The 19363-nt window shown below is 43.1% G+C and overlaps 1 protein-coding gene across 1 annotated transcript; it reads left to right on the top strand.

Annotated features, from left to right (window-relative positions):
- The first annotated feature begins 1112 nt into the window (after positions 1 to 1112).
- Positions 1113 to 17930, top strand: ercc6 (excision repair cross-complementation group 6). The gene is made up of 22 exons (XM_079362048.1): positions 1113 to 1202; positions 1887 to 2077; positions 2195 to 2420; positions 2821 to 2941; positions 3044 to 3158; positions 4210 to 4936; positions 6175 to 6306; positions 6826 to 6984; positions 8017 to 8152; positions 8405 to 8575; positions 8733 to 8909; positions 11142 to 11258; positions 11721 to 11816; positions 12779 to 12997; positions 13349 to 13459; positions 14266 to 14385; positions 14567 to 14661; positions 15119 to 15264; positions 15374 to 15907; positions 16223 to 16391; positions 16493 to 16571; positions 16659 to 17930. The coding sequence occupies exons 2-22, from the start codon at positions 1903 to 1905 to the stop codon at positions 17106 to 17108; spliced, it is 4275 nt and encodes a 1424-aa protein (XP_079218174.1). The 5' UTR covers positions 1113 to 1202; positions 1887 to 1902; the 3' UTR covers positions 17109 to 17930.
- The last annotated feature ends 1433 nt before the right edge of the window (positions 17931 to 19363 follow it).

Raw genomic sequence — 19363 nt, 5'->3', positions numbered from 1 at the left:
ATGGGGAACGCAACATAACGGCCAGGCTATTGGCGCCCCAGTTTGATACATTTTATAATGAATTTCCTCCTCTCGGGTCTCTGGAGAGGTTCCAATGAAGGTGACCCACATTTACTAGTTAAGCAAATAAAATAGACCACTCTCTCCATCTCCAACACTTTCTGAGTCAAGGGTGACAGTAATATCCATCCCTATATAGAAATGTTTGTTTACACAAATATCTCTGTTTGGAAGAGTGTTGCCCTTTGCTCAAACAGGCAAAGAGAATATTTTAATTAAATCCTTGATTTATTTTAGTACGACAGTGGAAATAAACATCCTCTGGGATTCAGATTCTTGGCACCACTTATGTTTGAGACAACTTTAAAGAGCAGCTTTTTCATATTGATGATTATGTTAAAAATGTTTTGCATAAGTTTTGAGATTACGAGTGTTTGATTTGACAACACAATTATGCAAAGTCTAGTTGAACTAAACCATGATACACAACGTTATTCTCCCTGTTAGACTCACACATCTAAGTGGTTTCCAAGTTTGTTGTGCAAAACACAAACACCATGGGTGACATGTCAAACTGTGGTCCAGCACAAATCAGAGCTAGGTAGTTCATCGAGTTCCTCTAAGATCCGTTCTCAATTAAACAATAATTGCTTTTATGGCGCCATCTAGAGGAAGGGAGGTGACACTGCACTGATCCAACAGAGAGCGCTGCAAACGATGGTGATTTAAAAAAAAAAAAAAACCCAGGCTCCCCTGCATGGTTGCCAGATCCGTTTTACTATAAATGAACAAGGACTGAAAGTCAGCTAAAATTATTAGAAGAGCAGGTTGCGAGTTTATTTATATTGCACATTTAAGCCTCCCTCCTCTAAAGTTGTTGTAACTTACCGTTGTTGTTGATGTTGTGTTAATGTTGTAAATGTTGTATACGTTACATTGCTTGTTTTCTCTGTAGTGTGTTATATTTTGCCCTTATCTTACTATGTTGTACTTATGTCTTTGTAAATATGTTATCTGACTGGGAGCCCCTTGAAAACGATGTGATATATCTCAAGGGGTTTATCCTAATATATAATAACTCTGTAATAACTCCTTTCAACTGCTTGTTTCTCGAGCAGAATCTGGCAACCCTCCTCTAACACCGGAAACCAGGAAGTTTTTGACATCAGCCCCACCGGTGATGTTGTGTAACCGCACGTTTTGTAAGTAATATCATTCATTGTCGCTTCCACACTTTTTTAAATGAACCTTAATTCACCTTGGATGAGGCGATAACTCAGTAACGTTATTTTATTGTTAAATTAATCTGTACATGTAGGTAATGTAAACATGTAGCCGGATGTTGGTACCCTAAACAGCTGATGGTGTAAAGGTTAGCTTAGCAGCTAGCTGAGACACGTAAACAAAAGAGCAGTGTGAGATATTTTTACTTAAAGTGAACATTAAATACCTCATAATGAGCTGATAAACTCCTTCATGCTGCTAGAAGACATATTTGAATATATTTAAATGATTTATCGTTCAGATAATAATTACCTCGGAGGCTGTCAGCTTATAAGAAACAAATGTTTTTTTATTGTTAATATCTATGTTACTATCAGAAGATTAAATAATTAAATGAGACATAATTAAACATGTACATGTAAAATATACAGGATGAAGAAAAGGGCTTACAAGGAGGGATCCCACTCCTAACATTGAAATAAAAACAACAATAAATAAAACTATACAGTAACATTCAAATACTGCTGTTTGCTATTAAAACACAAGTTTATCATTAACTTGTTCTTGTCAACTTGCTAATATTAGCTTTGTTTAGTATTATAATGTGTGCTTGAAGCCTTTGTTTGGCCACAGTTATAACGCTTGCTTTACTCCATATGAAGTGTCTGCAGCATCAACATGCCTGTAGAGGGTTCAGAGGACCAGGTGCCCTCGTCTCTCTCCAGCCCTGTCAGTGCTGCTCACACACCGGGAGGGACCGAGGACGATGTCTGCTCTTTCCCTGAAAACAGTCAGGGCTCTGAAGCGTCTGCAGCTTATCCTGCCAACACTGGGCCTGATGAGGGCAACAGCGGTGAGTGTTGTACCATAAAAGAGTTGAAATGAACATTGTGAATGTTGTGACCTCCTCCAATGATCATCTCCTCTCCGTCTTCTTCTTCTGTGTGTTTCTGTTTGTCATGTGATGCAGGTAAGAGGTCTGGAGCCTCACTGCAGATCGACCGGCAGCGTATCCAAGCAGCATCGGCCAGCTCGGGGGCCGATGAGCTCCAGGGTCTTGGTGTGGCTGTGTACGACCAGGATGTCCTCGAGCAAGGTGTCCTGCAGCAGGTGGACGAGGCGATCCACGAGGCTAATCAGGCTGCTGCTAAAGCGGAGGCTGAGAAGGAATATGAGTCAGTTCTCGATGATGTCAGGTAAAGTACAAATGTTGTATAAAAGATCTTACATGGGTTCAGACTTCTTCTGTTTGACAACATAAGTGCTCCTATAAGTCTATATTTTATACTAATGTATAAGTGTTGTGGTTGTTTCTATGCCCTTTAAATGAAAGATCGCTCAGTTTAGTTATAATTCTCCCATAACAAAGTAGATGCAGTAAAACTTCAGTCGTAACAGAGGCAAGACGGTTTGAGCAGAGCCAGCAGGGGAGTGTTTTTTGGTTTTGGAGAGCTTACGCAATGCAGAAACAGAATGGGAATTCACAGACTGGGTCACCAATGTTGCTGTAATAATGCATTTGTAACAGCTTCAGTTTTTTCTCCAAACCTTGAAGTGGATTATTAAGCTTACTGAGCGCCCTCCTGTGTGTTTCAGGTCTGTAACTTTATCACTGAGACATATCAACAAGATCATCGAGCAGCTTTCTCCTTACGCTGCCTCCAGCAAAGATATCAGTAGGAAGATAGAATCTGTTAAACGACAGAAAGAAAACAAGGTAAAATATTTGTAGTGACTTGACTGACATGAACATTCGATACATTCAATAATGTAAGATTTCTTATGACTCTGATGACGATAAAAACTCGTCTTTATTCAGGAGAAACAGCTAAAGAAAGTCCGAGCCAAACAGAAGAGACTTCAGGCCATTCTGGGAGGAGAAGACGCACAGAGAGTAGAAGCTGAGCTCTTGGCTGAGGATGAAGAAGACGAAGGTAAGCTATCTTTGATTTACACATTTAAATTCTTTTGAACTTGTTCTCCTAAAGTATGAGCCACCTATGGGGAGAGGCTGACTGAATGACATCAGGTGGGAAAAGTCCTTTCTCGAGCGTTTGAATGAATATGTGAAACTGTGGTCAGGCTCAGCACTGCAAAGGTCCATTTAAACAAAGCAGAGTAAGGAACACCATCAACACCTCTGTCGTCATGGTTACCACAAAGGCTAATCTGCAGCATAACTCCTCGAATTAACAGTTGACTTCAAGCAGAGACTTAACACTGGGTGCTTAAAAGAAGCCTTCACGCTGCATTCATGGCTCTTATTCTGAATATACAGTTATGAACAATTGACACACCCACACTAATATTGGCCAAAGGTTGATAAGAGATGTTTATTGTTATCAGAAAGTGTCAGTTTTACCTTTGAACTCTCTCCTAAATGTCCCTTCTGACAGCTTTGTTCCTTTTGGTGTTTTTTATTCCTTTTTCTAAAGTCTTCATGTTCACACTCAGCATGTTTGTTTTGTCCTCCGGCATGTGTTTGATGTTCAGACCAAGTTAATCTATTGTGTTCATTCAACAGAACTTCTGCATATCAACACATCAGCAGTCATTTTAAATTTGGATTGAAGATTTGGTCATGTATCAAATGTTTTGGCAGTAATGCATAAAAAAAAGCAGCTTAACATCTCTGAGGGTTTTGCTTATAGCCAATAAGAAAACAAAAAACCTTCACATATGTTGCCGTGTGTTAGACCTTCACAGAATGATGTACTGATTTGGGTTTTCTTGTAAAGATGAAACTCTTATGTATATCACATTAATTATTGCAGCATGACAGAGGTGTTTAATGCATCCTCTTAAACAGTATGAATATAAAATAAAACCAGTTAAATCCCCGTATACAAGCAGCAAAAGAAAGGGACAAGCTGCTGTTCAGAACACTTTGAGCTAATTATGGCCCGAACACTTCCTGTTTTACTGACACCGGACAGTGCTGTTTGTAACTCTCACGTGTGTGTGTGTGTGTGTGTTTTTCACCAGAAGCCGGACCGTCTACACTGGGCAGCATGCTCATGCCCGTTCAAGAAACGGAATGGGAGGAGCTTATCCGAAAAGGTCACATGACTCCTTTTGGAACGCGTATCCCTCAGAAGGAAGTGAAAAAGGAGCCTCGAAAAGTGATGCTTGCGGAGAACTCGGCCTTTGACCAGTACTTGATGGACCAGGCCAAGATGGCCACTGAGAGGAAGAAGCCACCCGTTCCAAAGAAGAGAAGGAAGAGCTCAGGACTCAGCCCCGATGAGGCGCAGAGGGGTAAAACCAAAACAACGACAGCTAGCTCCTCTTCTAAGGATAAAAAAATGAGAAGGCGCATACACAAGCTTCAGATAACTGCTCTGAAGGCTCATCCCAAAGCTCGGCCCAAGGTTGAGCCACAGCTCCCTAAACCAAAGAGGAAGCGCCGCATCGAGGGAGAGGAGACTGACAGTGAGGGGTCCGAGTACCTACCCAGCGATGAATACATAGATCCAGAACAAGAGGAGAGAGGCGCCCTGGAGGAGGGCTACGGGGAGGACGATGAAGAAGAGTACCAGTTGAAACCATACAAGAGGAAAACGGAAGGGAAAGGGAGGAAGAAAGTAAAGAAAAAGGAAGAGAGTGAGGAAGAATACTGCCCAGAGAGTGAGGAAGAGGAGGAGGATGGGAAGAATAAACACAAGAAATGCAAAGATGACGGAGATGTGGAGTACTACAGACAACGGATAAGGTAGGAGGAACATTTAAACGTGTTTTCACTTTGTCAGCTGTGGATTCGGTCTCAAAGTTTTGCTCGGGATGTGAAGGTGCAAAAAGTTTTCATCAGAAAGTCTTCTTCTGAAGCGAGCATATACATCCGGGCCTGTTTATGACAAGCTCAACAAACGCCACATTGAGTCTTTTCACTTTGCATCACATTTGCAATGGCAGCGATGCAAATGTGCCATTGTTATTCCCTTTAGTTAAGGAGGAAAGCAGTTTGTTTCTGCTGGCTCCGTAGTGCAGAAGGAGAGTTAATCCCAGATGAGATTGGCAGCTGTTTCTTGACTAAGCAAATTCACTCCCTGCTCTTCTTCTCTCTGCTCTCACACTGGCCTAATTATCCTCCTGCACATGGTTTTATACACTCACTCACTCTAATGCTCAAATTAATGGAAGAGCAGCCCTAATGAGATTTCATATTTATAGCTGCCAAATAAATTGTGTTGGCATTTGTCCTTTTTCTACACTGCCGTGATTGAATGTCAATTCAACAGCATAGACACAGCGTGGATGGTGAGGCTAGCTTATATGAGGAATGATATTATTAGAGCGGGCTGTATTTGTAGTAAGGTGGGGGGTGGGACTGGGCCAGGAAAGTGTAATTAACTGAACCAATGCTTAGTCTTGACTTAATTAGAGAGTGTGGTCTCGCAGGCCCAGCTAAAGGACCAGTTTCATGGCAGGGTGACAGGACCAGGCCCAAATGAAGATGGATTCTTATCCCCTCCACCTCACACCTTTCTGGGGAACTCGCACTACTAATTGTCTGTATCAATCTTCATTTGCTGCGCGACGACTGTGCCTCTAACTGCCCTCTCTCCTGCACCATTAAAACTCTTCTCTTTACATTTCCCTTTTTGCGCAAGATGTTCCACCGCTCGAGGGAAATACCCACAATCCCAACATTTTCTATCCGTTCACCTGTGTGGGCGAGCCGTAAAAACAAGTCACTGACGAGATGAGAAAGCGTTATCCATCCATCCGTTCAGGAATGCATTCAGCTCGGTCTGTCCCAAAATATAAACAGGCCATACAAGCTGAACAGGTCACAAGTTCACTAGTTCAATACGCCTGGCCTTCGCTTGACCTTTTGTGATGAGGTCCACCTCTCTCACTTCTTCCTCATTGTCACTGAAGTCTGAACCCACAAACATCCCTGGTGAAACAGTTGTTACAACCAGATGTGTGCGCTTGTTGTCTGTGCAGGAGATGGAAGCGGCAGCGTCTCAGAGAAAGGGAGTCGAGGAGAGAGAGAGGCGAGGAGCTCTCCGACGACAGCGACGAAGAGTTTGACGAGGGCTTCAAAGTACCAGGTTTCCTTTGGAAAAAACTTTTCAAGTGAGAGCTTTTCAAACAGCTGTTAAAAGATGAGGACATGAAGAGGTGTGAACTTTGTGTGTCTCGCTCTGCGACACACCTTCTAATAGCAACCTTTGTCCTGAAAGGATTAATCCACAATCAGTGGATGATGTAACTACTGCTATAATTCAACTCATGTTTAAAGCCTGTTGTCTTAAAACACTTTGAGGAGTATCAACATATACAGTATAGGCCATCAATTTGAATGGCATTGATTGTTTTCATAGTTACCATCTGTCTGATAAAAGATGTGTTTTATACTATTTGGATGCCACTGTTTTCCTCCATGCGTTTTTCATAGTGTAGCACAAACTATGACATTTCAATCATCACAAAGTCTCCTCATGAAAACGTTCTCTCCACATGATTCCTCCAGCTGCTCGGGGTTTGGTTATTTGGCTGGTTATCATCGGACGCGTCTTTCATTGACGTACATCATGATGTTGATGGTTGCGCTCATGCTGTGTGTGTGTGTGTGTGTGTGTGTGTCACTGTCAGGTACCAGCAGACAGGTGTGCGGTGGATGTGGGAACTCCACTGTCAGCAGGCGGGCGGCATCCTGGGAGACGAGATGGGGCTGGGAAAAACCATCCAGGTCATCAGCTTTCTCGCTGGACTGAGCTACAGCAAACTGAGGACGAGGGGGTCCAACTACAGGTACACACACACACACACACACACACACACACACACACACACACACACACACACAAACAAACTGTGGCCACAGACTGTGTGTCTGTATGGTATGAATATTTGATTAGGGGGATTTCTGCTTGAGAGTGTTCATCTGAATTATTAAACATGTTTCAATTATCCGACTCTTCACTTTCTTACTGCAGACATCAGAGAAAACACTGACACTCTGTGTGTGTGTGTGTGTGTGTGTGTGTGTGCGCGCGCATGTGTGTGTGTGTGTGTGTGTGTGTGTGTGCGTTAGAGTAGAGTGTCTAAAATGAATTTTGGGCTCATGAAGTGGAGGGTGGAGCAGGGGAAGGGCAACAAATCAACCATGGTAAACATGCCACCGTGGTGTTGATAATCTGGTTTACTGCACAAACAACACTCGTGCACCGAGGAGGCGGAGCTTCCCTGCTGGTCAATACTCTGTCTGCTATGGACGCCCACAAATTGATTGCTTTTAAACTCAATTATGGCCAAGTATCAATAGCTTCCACCGGGCAGAGGTTCATACCAGCCCATTAGTGTGTCCCTGTGTGTGTGTGTGTGTGTGTGTGTGTGTGTGTGTGTGTGTGTGTGTGTGTGTGTGTGTGTGTGTGTGTGTGTGTGTGTGTGTGTGTGTGTGTGTGTGTGTGTGTGTGTGTGTGTGTGTGTGTGTGTGTGTGTGTGTGTGTGTGTGTGTGTGTGTGTGTGTGTGTAAAAGTGTTCATACACCCTGTTTGATTCATCTGTTAGGGGCAGAGAGTGATTGTAGAGAGATCATACTGTTGTATTATTGTTTCCCTTCAGCATGAATGCATCAAACATTCTGCGTGAAAAGCTAAACACATGTTCCTGTTCATGTTTTGGGAAAAGCTCATTCCTGTGCCTTGGTATAGAAATGATGAGTGTAATTTTGTTATGAAATTTGCTGAGGTTATCTCACGTGTTATGAACCACAGCTCCCCTGCCGCCCATCTTAAAGGCTGGTCTGAGATTAAAGATTCTATACTGTGTGTTTGGTTGCAGGTATGTTGGTCTGGGTCCGACGGTCATTGTGTGCCCGGCTACAGTCATGCACCAGTGGGTGAAAGAGTTCCACACCTGGTGGCCTCCTTTCAGAGTCGCAGTTCTTCATGAAACCGGCTCATTCACCAGCAACAAGGTAATTGTTTCTTGTTGTGTGTTCAATTTTAATATTCATAATTCAGTTGGAAAGTTTTCTACTGGGCCCCTTTTTCCTCCAGGGGGCACTAGAGGTCTGTTTATGCAGCATTATCTCCTAACCTCCTAACTCTTCCCCTCTCCCCTCAAACCACATTAAAGTAGATGCCCTACTTCCACACTCAAGCTTCCAGACATGGTTAGAAATTGCACTGATGACAACCTGTTTTTTTTTTTCTCTTCTGTGATGCAGGAAAAGCTTATACCAGAAATAGTAGCATGTCATGGTATCCTGATAACTTCATATTCAGCCGTGAGGAATATGCAGGAGAGCTTTCAGCGCTATGATTGGCACTACATTATTCTGGACGAAGGCCATAAGATCAGGAATCCCAATGCTGGAGTCACCACCGCCTGCAAACAGGTAACGTTTCAAAAACATATATTAATGTATATAACTAATATATTTTGAATTTCAATTATCTGTTAGTCATCTTGATTCCTCTTCTTCACGTTCATTTTAGCAACACTTGGTCTCAGGTTTAATATCATGTCTTTTGTCCTTCTTCTCTTGTCTCTAGTTTCGGACCCCGCACAGGTTCATCCTGTCAGGCTCTCCCATGCAAAACAACTTGAAGGAGCTCTGGTCTCTGTTTGACTTCGTCTTCCCCGGTAAACTCGGGGCGTTACCCGTCTTCATGGAGCAGTTCTCTGTGCCCATCACCATGGGAGGATACAGCAATGCCTCACCTGTACAGGTACCCACCCTGGACTGCATGTCGCCCACCTTTTTCACACCTGTGTTTTGTCTGTCTTTATTTCTCCTCTCCTCACAAAGGAAAATTACCAGAAGAAAGTAAATATTAAAAACAAAGATAAATGTTTACATCCTGCTGTTGAAGCCTCCACTGTGTTTTCAGCTGGCGTGTTTAATAAGAAACTACTTCAGAAAGAATGACACCACATTACGATGTCGTTCAGCTTCAGCTTCAACATTTAGTGTCAGAGTTTGATTAGATTTTTTTCTTATTTAAAGTGATAACTTTATCAGAGTAAAACTATTACCAGTAACTTCAAATGTAATAGGTTAAATTTTAATTTTTCTTTTTTTTCAGCTTAACTCATATTTGTTTATAAATAAGGATGTTTCCTACGAACATGTAGCCCTAAGTGCTCCACTAAACAAAATCTAAACAACCATGACCAAAATTTAAATGTAATCAATTACAAGAATTAAACAGCGACAAATTCAAAGTAAATTAAAGTCCATAAAATATTTTAATAATATATACACGTGGATTAAAATCTTGATATTCATGTTATTCATCCTGATAGTTTTCACATTTCTCTGTAGAAGTGTCCACAGAGCTCAGGCCTTTTAAAGACACAGGAGCACAGCGGATAAAAGCAAACTCTCTATTGGAGAATATTTTCAACAAAGCAGGACAAACTACCTGGCGACCCTATCAGTGATCTTGTAACCATGGCAACGAGGGGACAAAGTTTGAAATCACACACGCTAAATCGCACAATTTTGTGGAACCGCATGGAAGCAAGTCAGGAGGAGAGCGACTGAAGCAAGATGGCCATTAAGTGCAGAGCAGGATAATGTAGGACCATGCAAAGGAACTTCAGTACATCCAGAGAGAGAGAGAGAGAGAGAGAGAGAGAGAGAGAGGCTAAAGTGGAGAGCCAGCGAGCTAAATTGTAGCCCTTTGTCATTAGTGTTCAGTCGTTAATAATCCACTGACTGTATGGATTTAATTATTTAAGCCGGCTATTGATGCTTCTTCCGCTGTCGATAATAAAAACCTTTACTAATTATTAATGTTATTAAATGGTCAGAGAGGGCTAAGCTCTGCTGCCTTATCCTCTTCTCGAAATTGTCAGAGCAGCAAAGCGGATCCTCGACGGATGTTCATGAACATCCAACCAGATTTACGTAAAAATGTATGCGAGTTGGGTGGGGCTGGATGAGCTTATTACTGTGGGATCCATTACAGAACCCCCGCGTGAATCCACTCAGCAGCTTGTGCAGAGATCACCGGATCATCTGCTGGCCCCCTCCTCTTCCGCTTTTTCCACTTTGACCTCTTTTGAGCCCTAGATCCCAACCCGTTATTGCCCCCTCCGGCACTGCAGAGTGTGTCTTTGATCCCTCGGCGGACCCCCAGTGAGTTAATGCTTAAAGGGCTAACTGGCCTTTAGCACAGAGTCTGGATGAGTTGTAGCAGGACATTTGCAGCTGGGTGGAAGTGGACGATTCTCTGTCTTCTTCTCTCTGTCCAATAGCCTGCTTGTAGTACTGATGAAAGAAGAGGGCTTTGTCCCCCCGAGACAAACAGCACTCTGATGAATATTTAATGGCTTGTACTTCTGAGAGGGACAGCAACAAGAGGGAGGTGATGAGGGGAAGGCGTAAGAGGGGCTAAATGACAATCATGCCTCGGGAAAGATCCACTCTAAAAGGTGTGAGTCACTGGATGTGTGAAATGACAGAAAAGACGAATCTCCTCCTGCTGTCCAAAAATAAATAAATACTCAACTCGACGGGCAGGAAGAGTCGCAGCAAGGACGGGCTGGTGGAGCTGTGGTAGCAACGTTTTTCCCCTTCTGCTGACCAAATCAAACATTTCACTTTCAGATAAAACACCAAAGATCCCTCAGGCCTCAGCTGTTTGTCCACAGCAGGGCAGAGTTAGTCTGAAGCAGACACTCAGAGTTACTGACAGTGGAGTGAGTCTTGTATTTAAGTTTTTAAGCATCAAATAACAAATCAAAAATGTCCAGTTGGATTTATAGATCAGCATGTTTTTAAATGTGACACTCTGACCCATGTGGCACATGTTAACATAAAGGAGGGGGAGCTTGTGACCTATACTGCAGATGACCACCAGGGGGAGCTCTAAAGGTTTGGCTTCACCTCTGGGAGCTGTCTAACTTTCTGTTCAGTTGTTGTTTTTCAATTTGGTTTGTTTGTAATTTTTTAGGTCCAGACTGCCTTTAAGTGTGCGAGCGTGCTGAGGGACACCATAAATCCTTACCTGCTCCGAAGAATGAAAGCAGACGTCAAGGCCAACCTCTCCTTACCTGACAAAAATGAGCAGGTATTCATCACTCTCGACCACATTTTCACCCTGTCGTGTCCGAGTATTGATCAGCGTCTCCCGGCCGGATCTCTTAACTGGGGAGGTGTTTATCTGATTGTGTGTGACTGCATGTGCCACGTCTAAGGAGTATTTGATGAATGTGCTCGGCCCTTGTCAGGTGAAGCCAGCTAATAAAGTCCCAGTAAAGTAAAAGGAGCAGGTATTCATTAAGGTGGCCAGTCCCTGGTCTGTCCTCGCGGCTGACGCTGGTTGACTCCTCAGTCCACTTCAGCTCATTAAGTAAATCCCTCAGGACGGCAGTGGCTCCAAAAAATACGCTGCTTTCCCTCTAATTTCTCCTCTCACTCTGCACTTCATCAAAGGGCTTTAAAGCAGATGTTCCCTGCTCATTACACACTCTTACCGCCCTGTGTGTGTGTGTGTGTGTGTGTGTGTCTGTGTGTGTGTGTGTGTGTGCAGGTTCTGTTTTGCAGGTTAACTGAGGATCAGAGGCAGGTCTATCAGGGTTTCCTGGATTCCAAAGAGGTCTACCAGATCTTAAACGGCGACATGATGGTGAGCCTTTATTTCTAAACTGATGCTTTGATTTATTGTTCTTCCATTTGTTCTCTTTGCATTGACACATGCTGCGCGACAAAGACGTGGAGGGCAAAACTCTCCATGTAGGACAAGACTTCCAGGAACAAGACTTTCCTTATTCATTATTTAGCCTCTTAACTGATGAATAGCAGTTCACTTCTGTGCTCGCCGGCCTTTGTGTGTATTTTTTAAGCACTCTTACAGAACAACACCTTGAAGTAGCATCGGTGGAATTACAGTTCTTTTTTTTCAGTGTACATGTTTTAAACGCCTTACAGCGTGACTTCAGGTGCTGTCTTTAAGGAAGCTGTGCACTTGTTCTTCTCACATTAGCCAGACCCCGGAGAGAGAGACTCGACCATTTATCACCACTGACCAAATGGACGTGGTTGGAGAGCCAGGGGTGACCACAGCAGATTGCACACACACACACACCTACACACACACGCTCTTATAGACATATGCAGTGGTCACTCTCAGTCCATTAACCAGCATTACTAATGCAGTGGCCGTTGGGCCTTCATCAAGAAACACAGCCTTTATTGTCCGTAAATAAATTATGTAAGTCATTCCTGTAGATTAAAGTAAATGTGTTTATTTGTTTAAAGGTAAAATCATGCAGCAAAATATGCTAAGTTCCTGTTTTTGAAAGTGACTTCCTGTTTATTCAACCATACAGTGAGGAGTTTTCAGACGGGTATGAAACCGGCTCTGATGCCTCTATATGAGCCACAACAGCAAACACGACCAGCAGCTGCAGAAAGACGATTTCTTTGTTGTTCTTTTTTATATCACGGCCACCAACGGAGTTTCTCAGTGAAAGAAAGATCAGAGTTAAAAGAATGCAGGTTGATGATCGGTCGACAAAAAAAATCCAAGCTTCTCTTTCTTTTCCTTTAAAAAGCTTTGCTGTCTTCTTCCTGTTTGGTGCTGTTTAGGTATTCTCTGGTTTGATCGCGCTGAGAAAGATCTGTAACCACCCGGACCTTTTCTCTGGAGGACCCCGCATGTTGAGGGGAATCCCGGAGGACCAGCTAACTGAGGAGGAACACTTTGGCTTCTGGAAGCGGTCGGGGAAGCTGATGGTGGTGGAGTCGCTGCTGCGTCTCTGGTTCAAACAGGGCCACAGAGTCCTGCTCTTCACCCAGTCCAGACAGGTGAGGAACAGGCCGCTCCAGCTGTCCCGTGACTCTTCTCAATAATCGTCACGACCACTTGTGCACGTCTGCATTTGTTGTTGTGCGTCTGCTCCCTGAATGTGTGTGAGAGTGTTTGCTTGTGAGAGCGAGGCCCCAGCTGTAGCAGTCAATAGCAATGAGATTATACCTCAGAGGGAACCTGAGACCCTCCCTGTCGGTATCTCTGTCCATGTAATATTAATCTGCACTAATCCTTTTAGAGATAATCCAAACCTCCGCCTCGCCTTTCCCCTCTCCATGTTTCTGTTTCTTTCCTCGTCTTCCACGTCTTCTTCACTGGATGTCGTTATTCTTTCCTCCTCTCTCCAGATGTTGGAGATCTTGGAGGTTTTTGTGAGAGAGAATAACTACATGTACCTGAAAATGGACGGCACCACCCCTATAGCTTCCCGACAGCCCCTCATCGCTCGCTACAACGAGGTAAGGATTAGTCCTCCCTAATGGCTCTGAGTGTTTCTCTGGAAAATCCCGTCCTGAGGGACAAAAGGCTCCAGTGGAGACCTGCACACCCCGAGGTGGAAACACTAATTGATGACAATCTGTTGTTCAAACTGGATGTAACTCAAGTGTCTTTTATTGAATTACAATATGTGGAGTCTGTACTTTAAAGTGTTCTGTAGAGCACATTCAGGATTAAGGCAACATCGTGATCAAACCGTGTGAGCGTTTTCATTTGTGTTTTTAGTATGTAATGTGACTTCACGTTGTGTTGTCACGATGCCAGAATTAAAACTTGGATATGATACTCGTCAAATCAAACGATAAGGATACCTGCATCGATCCCACAGTCCTGAAAACCAGGTGTCGGGTCATTTCCTGTTTTTGATTTCCAACACGTCACGTGGTTAGCAGAACGTTTTGAACCTGTTTGATCATGAAGACAGTTCTCTCTTTCTTTCACTAGCAGCCGCTGTAGGTGCTGATTGGTGCTTATGTAAAGGTTCAATGCTGTATGAGGCTGTATCACTTTCAAACACGTGAAAGCTTTGATTTGATCATTTCGATCATCTTTGTCATGTTTTAATGGTTTCTTCTTCTCTGCTTCATTCTCTTTAAAAACAACATTTCAGTCCTGTAAATTGTTTCCTCTCCTTAATATGACGTTACCTTACTGAACCGATGTTCAAGAATAATAATAATAATAATAAGAAGAAGAAGAAGAAGAAGAAGAAGAAGAAGAATAATAAAGCCTCGGACACTGAGTGACATTTTTTCCTCGCCTACAGGACAAATCCATTTTTATCTTCTTGTTGACCACTAAAGTCGGAGGACTGGGAGTCAATCTGACTGGAGCCAACAGAGTCATCCTCTACGACCCAGACTGGAACCCCAGCACGGACACACAGGTCACACACACACACACACACACACACACACACACTCGGGATTCAAATAATCATAATTATATGTCAATTCATATTAAAAAAATATTTGTGGTTTATAAATGTGAGGCTTCATTTCCTGTTTTTTTAATAATCTCTCGAGTAGACTGAAAGATAATTATTCGTTGTGTTGTTGTGTATGCAGGCGCGTGAGCGAGCGTGGAGGATTGGTCAGACGCAGCAGGTGACCATCTACAGACTTCTGACCGCCGGGACCATCGAGGAGAAAATCTATCACAGGTGTGTGTGTGTGTGTGTGTTAACTTCAATTTAAAAAGAGCTTTAAATCACGTTACACTTTCCTTTGTTCCGTCTCTTCCTCCTCTTCATATCTCAGCAGTCTTTCCATGGACTTCACATGTTCAGGAGTATTGGTAATAACATGACTAATGGCTCACATCACTGCTGAGTTATTACGCACACTATCCCAGTTCTCAGTAATTGAAAAGCTTTCCGGCTTTATTAAATGGCCAATCTAGGACTTCTAAACTGTTGCTCTGGTTGGTTTGGGTCGGCGATGTGCTTTCAAAAAGCAAGTTTAAAAAAAACTGCAGGGATTCTATTTCAGTACGGACAGAAGAAGGGTTAACTAATTTTCTCATCCATCAGCCAAACTACTCGGTGCCGTCTGAGGAATCGGTGAAACATCAAATTATGCGCAATCATCTATTTCTGTGTTTTGTTTGTTTTATTTCAGGCAAATCTTTAAACAGTTTCTGACCAACCGGGTTCTGAAGGACCCCAAACAAAGACGGTTCTTTAAGTCTAACGATATCTATGAGCTCTTCACACTGACTGACCCAGATGGAGCTCAGGGAACAGAGACCAGTGCCATATTCGCAGGTCATTTTTAGGCTTTTAATTGCTCCTTTTTTATTGTGTACAATATTTTTTTCTGAATGTATGAAAACATTTCAAAGTTTTTAAATGTCATGTTTTTATTTCAATACAGGTACAGGCTCTGATGTCAAAGCGCCCAAGAAACCTGAGAGGCCGAGATCCTCACACAATGTAAAACAAAGCAGCTACAGGCCTGAACACTCCTCAGCAGACCAGAATTCCTCAGCAAACATTCCCACTATAAAAGAAGAAAAAACATCTCCGTGCAGTAAAATGTCTCAGGGTAAACCGAATGTCGCGATGGACACCCAAAGCGGCAGGGATGTAGTTTCAGCAAATGCTCAACAAACGGGACTGAATAGCTGTGACGACGGAGCCAAAAACTCTAAAAAACAGCCAGACAAAGACGGTGCTCTACGCAGCCCACAGAAACACAGAGAGAAGAGGAAGCACTGCGACTCCTCTGACTTAGACAAACGCAGACAGAAGAAGAGAAAACACTCCAAAGGTGCTCGCTTTGAAGGCCACCGCATATCTCACTTGGTGAAGAAAAGGAACTTTAGTAACGCCGACGGTGAAGAGAACGAGATAGACAACCCGAAGAAATCCGACGATTACGTCTTGGCAAAACTCTTCAGGAAATCTGGTATGTTTTTTTATTTTTTTTTTTTGGGTCAGTCTATATGACAAATAAAAATGAAAAAAATATCAAAGCCTGTTTGATACCAAGGCAACTAAAGTTGGGCGGCTGTGGGTTGGAGTCAGACCTCTGCCCTTTGCTGTGTCATCACCTAATCTCACCTTCAAACATTTCCTCTGTCCTCTTCAGCTGTCCTACCTTTTAAATGCAAAAACACAAAAACAAATAATTATGACAACCTAGGTGCAAAGCCTATCTGACATATTTATAGCTGTCAAGGTTCATGTTTCAGTCAGGTCTTGTGTTTATGGTCTCCTTCAGGTATCCACAGTGTGATGCAGCACGACGCCATCATAGAGTCGTCCAACCCCGACTACGTCCTGGTGGAGGCCGAAGCTAACAGGGTGGCCAAAGACGCCTTGAGAGCACTTAAAGTTTCTCGCCAGAGGTGCAGGCTGCCGTTCAACAGACCCCCTCCTCCGGCTGCAAAGTAAACACTCACACACTGGGCTCGCTTAAAGCAGCACTAATCTATTTATAATTTTTTTTTTTTAACATGTCTGACTTTTTCTTTTTTGTTTTCTTTTTCAGGAAACGTTTTGGACAAAAGAAGAATTCTCTCCTGGTTGATAATTCAGTCAAATCTAACCCTTCATCAAGCAAATGCAAGGTAGCAGAAATGTTATCATCCAGTGTAGTTGTGTTAGATATGTGTATGTGTTACATGATGTGTTATTTAATATGCTCCTCTCTTTAGGATGCTGCTATTATAAAGAAGTCTGTTTCAAAGAAGCCAGGATCAGCAGCTCTTTTCAGCGGGGAGGCAGCAGAGAGCGAACCAAACTCCGCCCCGCTCTCCTCCTCTTCGCTGCTGGCGAAGATGAGAGTCCGTAACCACATCAGCCTGCCCTCCAGCCAAAGAGATGAAGCAGAGGAAGAGGTGGAGCCCGCCTCTGGAGCTGCAGGGCCGAGCTCCCCGGCTCCGCCCACAGAGCACGACGAGCTGCTGGTGGATCTGCGGAACTTTGTAGCCTTCCAGGCGAGTGTTGACGGAGAGGCCACAACTAAGGAAGTGCTGGAGTATTTCCAGCCGAGGCTGACCCAGAAGCAGGCGCCGGTATTCAGAGAGCTGCTCAGGAGCATTTGTAACTTCCACAGGACTTCTGGTCAGGAGGGGATCTGGAGACTGAAGGAGGGCTTCCGCTGAGTGACGCACCGACTAAATAGGAGGACTTGTATCCCATGAGTCTGTAGTGCTCAGGCAAACAACAATTTACAGAACAGATAGTGTTATTAAAATTCAACACGGTTAACGAGCACTATTAATGCTAAAGGAAAGTCATGCTGCAGTGCAATGCCAACTCCAAGAATTCACAAGTCACTCAGACTTGTAGAAAAAGTCTGTTAGAATCTTTCTTTGTTTTTCTACTTCCATGTTTGTTCACCGTTCAGCAGTTCTTCTGTGTTGTTTGCATCCTGTTATACTTGAATTAGCTTGATTTATATTTGCCTGAAAGTTCTGACGGTTCTACCCTGAGTAGGATTTTCACTGATGTATGTACATGTATGTGTTGTTGATTATAAGCTCACTGGAAAAAACTATGAAAAGTACTTTGGTCAAATATGGCGGGATGAAAATGTGTCATTTTGTAAACAGGAACTTATCACCACACGTTTTAGTGGATTTTGTAATGACTGACATTTCCTGAATTGTTGTACAAATATAATGACCATTTGCATTGTTTACAGATTTGTTTGTTTTAATGACCTACCTCCAGTTATGTGTGTTAATATGACAAAAGCCGAGTTATTCAGCTGCCATGACTTAAAAAAAAAAAACTCTTAATGCTGTCCTGCATATATGATTACACCTCTGAAGGTTTTTTTTTGTTCATTTCATCAGAGAGTAAAAGAAGGTGAAAAAAATGAGCTCAAATTAATTATAGAAAAATGTCTTTAATGTGCCATTTGAACAGTTTGAGGTCAATTAACATTTTTCCAATAATATTAAAGTGAATTCTCAAATGTTTCACGTATCAGAATTGGTAATATTTTAAAGTCCCTGTTTAGAGAGCCAGTAACAGCCAGTGAGTGATGACTGAGGTCCTGAAATGTAAATAAGGATAGAAGTCTTGCGACCCTGAACAGGATATGAAAAACTCGTTAAAGTTTCTCCTTAAACTCTTTCTAACCAAAGTAGACGAGAGAATAATTTTACTCACACACTTAGTTATTTAAGCAATCATCGGAGGATGGAGAGGGAAGGCGCAGACAGGAAGCACACACACACACACACACACACGCACACACACACACACACACAGGCTTGCTCTATTGTCAGAGTTGTCTAGACCAAATATTGGGATAAAGTTATCAACCGTTATTTGATTTCAATTTTCTCCACGCACCTCGCCGAGGTCATAATAACAACTTTATTTTCAGTGGTGCATAAATTAATTACGCGCATTTAATAACTAAAATATCATTATATTCCCCCTTTAATAACATAAACGCTGCACGCCAGGGAAACCCTTAATAGCGCGGGGCCCTGTAACTGGCCATTATCCGCCTGTAATGATATTACAGAACCAATTACGCGCCATTAGAAGGGATTTTCTGCACTTTATGTGGTTTAGTCCAATCCCGCACTCCTCTTCTAAATTTCAGCTGCTTCTCGAAGCCTCATTTTGCCTCCACCTCAGAGACGCATGGCGTCTGCGCTCTGCCGTCCCAGATGCGCTTTAAAACTAATTGAAAGGGTCCCGCAGCACATCATTTATCTGAGGAAGCGAAATAAATCGCAGGACCCCTTGCTGTGAACAAAATCAAAAATTTGGCCTTGTGAGTGTTCTACATGCGCAACCCCTTGTAAAGTGGACCTGCTAACACACCCTGACGAGCAATTAACCCACCCGACAGTCAATCTAAAACCCAAAAGCAGTCATCCTCCTTTTTTTAATATATGAAAGAACCAAATAAAAAGTGCAGCGGGTATGTGTGCATGTTTATGGTTTGGGAATTTGCTTGACTCTCGAATAACAATCACTTGTGATGAATTTTTTGGCACCAGAGCAGAGCTGCCGTTTGCCACCCTGGGTACATCTCTCTCTCTCTCTCTCCTCTTTCTTTCTCTCTCTCTCGTTCAGTCTTTCTCTGAGAGACACACACACACACACACACACACACACACACACACACACACACACACACACTAACACCAGGGGTTGGGGGTGAGAGAGACAAAGCCGTGATAATCCGATTAGGACCAATTAGGCGTGAGATTCTGCGACACTAGCTGAAAGCCTGAACACTCTGTAGACAGTTATACAGTTATAGAGACATCTGGACACTCCCAGAGAGACACACGCAGAGAAGTGAGTGTGTATGTGTGTATGAGGAGAGAGAGGGGCGAGGGAGAGAGAGAGAGATGTGGACACTCCCAGACAGAGAGTCAGAGGAAGT

The sequence above is a fragment of the Symphodus melops genome, assembly GCF_947650265.1.
Source record: "Symphodus melops genome assembly, chromosome: 15".
Taxonomy (NCBI): Eukaryota; Metazoa; Chordata; class Actinopteri; order Labriformes; family Labridae; genus Symphodus; species Symphodus melops.
Note: the sequence above shows the minus strand (reverse complement) of the source record. Positions and strands in the feature narration are given on the sequence as shown.